Here is a 5,685-nt window from a genome sequence, read left to right as displayed (position 1 = left end):
CAAATTTTAAAGGGTCCAGGAATACCAAAATTTGGTATTGATACCAGAGAAAGGTATTATTACGCATTTCCCTTGTTATTTACCCATACTGCTTCCAAACCTAGCCCTTACTTCGACCAACGCGTTAAAGCACAACCTCCTGGATGACTATTCCACCGCAAACCTTAGCCAACTGAATGACATGCGCAACAACTCAAACAACGTTCTCGACCTGTGCTTTGCCAGCTCAGATACACCGATACTCTTCTCCCAGCACCTTTACCGTTGGTTAAAGACGTGCGGCACCACCTGCCATTTCTCGTATCGATATCTTGCACGGTGCTCCCTTTTCGTGAAGTCGCTGGCAACTCTTTTATGGACTACCGAAAGGGAAACTATGATGACATGAACAACTTCCTGACCAACATCAACTGGCACCAACTTTTGCCAACCTTGACGCCGACACAGCCGCTGCTACTTGGACAGGTGTTCTGACGGATGCCATCAACACCTTCGTTCCAAGGAAACTGCGCCAGCCTCCAAGATATCCACCGTGGTCAACACATTGATTGCAGATTCTGAAGTCCAGGAAACGAGCTGCCCTCAAGAAATTCGCCAAACATCCGACAGATCGATGGAGAAACCATTACAGGTCAAGAAACCGGAAGTACAGTATCCTGAACAAACAACTTTTTCATCGCCACCAACACCGAATCCAAAGCCGATTGAAACGAGACCCCAAGAAGTTCTGGAATCATGTAAACGAGCAGCGGAAAGAGACAGGTCTGCCAACTGCGATGATACTCGACGGTGAGGAGGCCACTTCCACCGAGAGTATAAGCGATCTATTTCGTCGCCAGTTCAGCAGCGTATTTACCAACGAAGCAGTAGAGGAAACGCATATTGCTAAGGCTGCTAGCAACGTTTCACTGCGACCTCCCATTGGACCTCACCCGGTGGTCACTTCCGAGTCCATCCGTCGTGCCTGCGCCTCTCTCAAAGGTTCTACCAGCTGCGGTCCTGACGTCATCCCAGCGTTTGTGCTCAAAAAGTGTTGTGATGCACTCGCGGAACCACTGTCTCAACTTTTCAACATCTCGCTTGCTACTGGAGTTTTCCCGTGTTGCTGGAAGAAGTCTTACGTGTTCCCAGTTCACAAGAAGGGCCCCAAACGTGATGTCCGGAACTATCGTGGAATTGCTGCCCTCTGCGCAGTTAGCAAGCTGTTCGAAGTTATCGTGCTGGATTTTATCAAGTTCAACTGCTGTGACCATGTCGCCCAGGAACAACACGGCTTCATGGCGAAACGTTCCACTAACTCCAACTTGGTCTCTTACTCGCCCTTCATTCTACGAACCATGCAGCAACGGAAGCAGATCGATGCCATCTATACGGACCTATCAGCGGCCTTCGACAAGCTGAACCACCGTATCGCCGTTGCTAAACTGGAACGACTAATCTTCGGCGGGCCCATGCTTGATTGGCTTCGCTCCTATCTCACTGGACGTGAAATGAGCGTCAAAATCGGTGACGTGATTTCCGCTGTTTTTCTGTTTTTCAAGCGTTCCACAAGGAAGCCATCTGGGCCCTCTGATCTTCCTCCTCTACATGAACGACGTGCATCATCTGCTAGGCTGTCACAAACTGTCGTATGCGGATGACATCAAGCTGTTCGTCGTTGTCGAGAATGATACCGACTGCCAGATTCTTCAGGAGCAGCTCAACCGGTTCGCCAACTGGTGCTCCGACAACAGGATGGTTCTGAACGCTTCCAAGTGCTCGGTCATCTCTTTCACACGCAAGCGCAATACCATTTCCTTTGACTACACACTTTCAAACACCACCATACCCAGGACCTCTTGTGTGAAAGATTTAGGTGTGATGCTGGATAGCAAAATGACGTTTACTGACCACATCACGTATACAGTCTCCAAGGCTTCCAAAACTCTTGGCTTCATCTTCAGAATAGCTAAAAACTTCCGGGATTTAGGTTGTCTCAAAGCTCTTTATTGTTCGTTGGTTCGCTCTACTTTGGAGTATTGTTGTACTGTTTGGGCTCCCTTCTACCAAAACGCGATTGAACGCGTAGAAACAGTGCAACGGAAGTTCGTTAAGTACGCGCAACGTCATATTATCTGGCCTGATCCCGCCAATCCGCCGAGTTACCCAGAGCGCTGTAAAATGCTTAATCTCGAACTTCTTACAGTAAGACGTGACGTTGCCACGAGGGGGATGACACTTCGCGATTTGAATCAAATCGCGTCAAATTCCTTCATTCTTGTTCATCGTACCTTCATCGTGGTAGTTTTTTGCTCATCGCGCCAAATCGCGCCAGATCGCGCTCATCGTGCTCAGATCGTGCTCGAATGAAAATTTACAATCATGCAGTCAGAGTTGCCATACAATATTCGTTCTAGCAGTTTCCCATAAAACTGGCAGCACTGTTGAAATTATTCGAGCAGTCCAAAAAGGTAAACAAATCAAAATTTTAATTTTTTTTTCTCGCTCTCGGACAAGGTGTTCAATCCGAGGCTCATCCGGAACTTGAATCTGCACATCTTAGAGGCGCACCGGCTGCCGTTTAAGCTCGTGTCCAACCCGTACTGTGTCGTGTCGCTGAACCAGGTCAACGTGGAAAAGACGCGCGTCAAGACCATACCCGATCCCGTCTGGGAGGAAGAGTTTGTGTTGGAGTAAGTTTTGCTTTTATGATGGAATAAGTTCGTGTATTAATAGGAACCGTTTTTAGTGACATTCCGCCGGATGTGGTTACCGTTACCATCACCGTACTTAGCAAAGGAAAACGTGGTAAGGATTCCGAGGTGGCCGAGCTGATCGTGGGCCTGTGTGGGCTTAAGAACGGACAGGAAACCGAAGAGTGGTACCCACTGATCGGGATGACTCCGATGGGCGAGTGGGGATCGATCCGTTTGTCTATTCGATATCTGAACGATTTGGTCATGCCGTGCGACGTAAGTTGAGCTTGGGATCTTTAGTCAAGGGGTCTGTTTGACATTTACGATGGTATTTGCAGGAATACAGCCCGTTGCAGCAGCTGCTGGTCGAGGCGGAGTTGAACGCGGTTCGTGCGTTGTTCGAAATCTATCACAACGATCGCATCCCTTTGGCCACCTCGCTGTTGAAAGTGTTCCGCTACGAGAAGAAACCGAACTGCTGAGAATCTTGTGCCAGGCGTAAGTGGCATGGAAAAACGAAACGACCCTGATGGATCTCTACATGCGTGCCGAGTGCACCATCATTCTGCAGTCGGCCGTGTCCGGCACAATCCAAAAAAACTCGAAAGTACGCAGTCAGAAGAGCTGAACCCAACCAAAATGGACGAGAACGCCGAAGCATGCTCAAACGCGGAATTTTTGCTGATGACCCTGGACCAGGTGACGCAGTTTATCTTCACTTCCCCGGACGGTTCGCTTCATCTGAAACTGTCTGCAAAAGTCCGTAGTCGCCCAGCGAACGGTTAGTGCCGACCCGTGGGTTAATCATTTTGCGCTTGGTGTACCCCGCTCTCCTGAACCCTCGTCGATTTGGTCTAGTCAGCAAAACTCCGCATCCAATGGCCGCATCAAATCGCACGCTCATCATGGTCGCGAAGTGTTTGCAAAATCTCGTCGAGTTTGGTGGAAAGGTAAACGTTTGTTATGTCGCGTTAAAATTGCAATCTGATTCAAGTTTCTCCTTAGTTCAACGCAGGAACCGTACATGGAGGTGTCAACTCGTTCATCCCGAAGAACAAGGAACGCATGATTGTGTTCCAAGACCAGCTGTCTTCCGAAACCGATCCGAAACCGCCGCCCGGGTGCATGATTGAGCAGACCAATCTGGTGATGTCCAGCTCGGATGCCGGTAACCCGAGCAGGGGTAAATAACACGGGAATACCAAATTTTGGTATTACTTGGGCAAATAACAGGGACCAATATGAGCCCTTGGTTACCCAGTAATAGATGGTAAAATACCATGAAATCATACCAAAGTCTTGTATGTGGAAGGGCACAACAATACCAAACCATGTTATTCCGAGGGTAAAATAATACCACAAAATAAAACCATTTCAATACCAAGTTGAGGTCTTCTGGATTTTTGAACATTGCTTAGATACCAAAACTTGGTATTGCCATGGTTTTATTTTTAGGTATTCCCGCGCCCTTGGAAAATCAGGTTTTTGTATTCCTGTGGTTTTCCACATACATGATTTTGGTATGATTTCATGTTATTTTACCATCTATTGTTGGGCAACCAAAGGCACATTTTGGTCGCTGTTTTTTGCACAAGTAATACCAAAATTTGGTATTTTCATACAATTTTTCAGTACACCAGTTGCAGTTAGTGAAAAAACGGCAATGATCCAAATCTACTCACCTGATATTCTTCACCACACCGAATGCATTTGTCATTGATGAACGGCCCGTGCTTGAAGTTCTTAAAGCTTCTGAAAAATAACAAGATTGAAAAATAAGTGTTATTAAAATGAAACTGGATTGAAATTCACCAAAATTCAATAATCTTTCGATTGACTCGTTTTTCAAAGTATTTGGTTATCCCGACTTAGAGAAATTTCAACAATTTAAAAAAAAAAATCTTAATGGGTATATCAAAAAATTTTAAAAGAAGCTTTAACATTTTTTTTCAAGTCATTTTAGCGCAAAATTTATTATCTTGTCCAAATTGGTAAAAAAAATCCCATAGTTTCAGAGAAAATTGACGAAACCTTTCAACCAGTAATTTCTGTAGGGGGTATATCAAAAATGTTTAAAATCAAGTTTGAAATTTCCGGTTTTCAATTAAAGCATTCGCTTTGAGACTTCATTAATTAATTAATTTGTCAAAATTGGTCAAAATTTTCACATAGTTTCAGAGGAATTTGATAAAACACTTTAATACCAAAATAATACCAAAACATGCCAACCTGACTTAGAAAATTTCCCACAATTTCAAGTAATTTCTGTAGGGGGTATATCAAAAATGTTTAAAATCAAGTTTGAAATTTCCGGTTTTCAATTAAAGCATTCGCTTTGAGACATCGCAAAATAAATTATTTTGTCAAAATTGGTCAAAATTTTCCCACAGTTTCAGAGGAATTTGATAAAATACAGTAATACCAAAAGAATACCAAAATGTGGTGTTCGACCATTGACAAATTCTGCAATTTTGCAATATCAAAACAATACCTTAAATTGGTATGAAACCACATTTTGCTCTTGCATAATCCTCAAGACAAAATGGTCCAGGAATACCAAAATTTTGTATTGATACCAGAGAAAGGTATTATTACGCATTTCCCTTGTTATTTACCCATGCTCGGGAAGTGCTACGCTCTGCTTGATAAAAATAAAACAATAAATCAACTAAACTTGCAAACAGGACGCGAGCTAGCCACGATCCTGCCTATTTGCGGTTGACCTCTGGACCAAGCTAGTCAAATGGCGTTTCTGATGCACCATACACACGAGGCAAGATACGGAAGTCGGTCAAGCAGAAGCGAGCGGGTTTAGCTACACTCTACCAAAAGAAAGTCTGTGGTTCGAGTGGGGATGGTCCCGCCACCATGCAACGTGGCGAGAAATTTACGCACGGACCCGTTACATCGAACTGCGGATGCGCATTTAGTCAATTTCTTCCAACCCGTTCACGAAGTTAGTCACCCATCCGGGTAGGTCATCACGTAGGAAACTTGGGAATAGTTCAGG

General features: G+C 44.8%; 1 protein-coding gene and 1 pseudogene across 1 annotated transcript; both read left to right on the top strand.

The window, feature by feature from the left end:
• Window positions 1-776: 776 nt before the first annotated feature.
• LOC119770244 lies at window positions 777-2,188 on the top strand. Its single transcript, XM_038264730.1, has 3 exons — window positions 777-1,542; window positions 1,613-1,998; window positions 2,069-2,188. The coding sequence occupies exons 1-3, from the start codon at window positions 777-779 to the stop codon at window positions 2,186-2,188; spliced, it is 1,272 nt and encodes a 423-aa protein (XP_038120658.1).
• Window positions 2,189-2,211: 23 nt separating this feature from the next.
• Window positions 2,212-5,397, top strand: LOC6045519 (annotated as a pseudogene).
• The last annotated feature ends 288 nt before the right edge of the window (window positions 5,398-5,685 follow it).

This window comes from Culex quinquefasciatus, chromosome 1 (assembly GCF_015732765.1).
Source record: "Culex quinquefasciatus strain JHB chromosome 1, VPISU_Cqui_1.0_pri_paternal, whole genome shotgun sequence".
Classification (NCBI taxonomy): domain Eukaryota; kingdom Metazoa; phylum Arthropoda; class Insecta; order Diptera; family Culicidae; genus Culex; species Culex quinquefasciatus.
The sequence above is the reverse complement of the archived record's forward strand: the minus strand, read 5'-3'. Positions and strand labels throughout refer to the sequence as shown.

What these genes read in the sequence shown, in the direction of transcription:
- LOC119770244 (XM_038264730.1), top strand. Translation starts at nt 777, where the DNA reads ATGATACTCGACGGTGAGGAGGCCACTTCCACCGAGAGTATAAGCGAT. An exon ending in TGTTTTTCTGTTTTTCAAGC is followed by an intron (nt 1,543 to 1,612) that starts GTTCCACAAGGA and finishes ATCATCTGCTAG; the next exon opens with GCTGTCACAAACTGTCGTAT. An exon ending in AAGCTCTTTATTGTTCGTTG is followed by an intron (nt 1,999 to 2,068) that starts GTTCGCTCTACT and finishes TTGAACGCGTAG; the next exon opens with AAACAGTGCAACGGAAGTTC.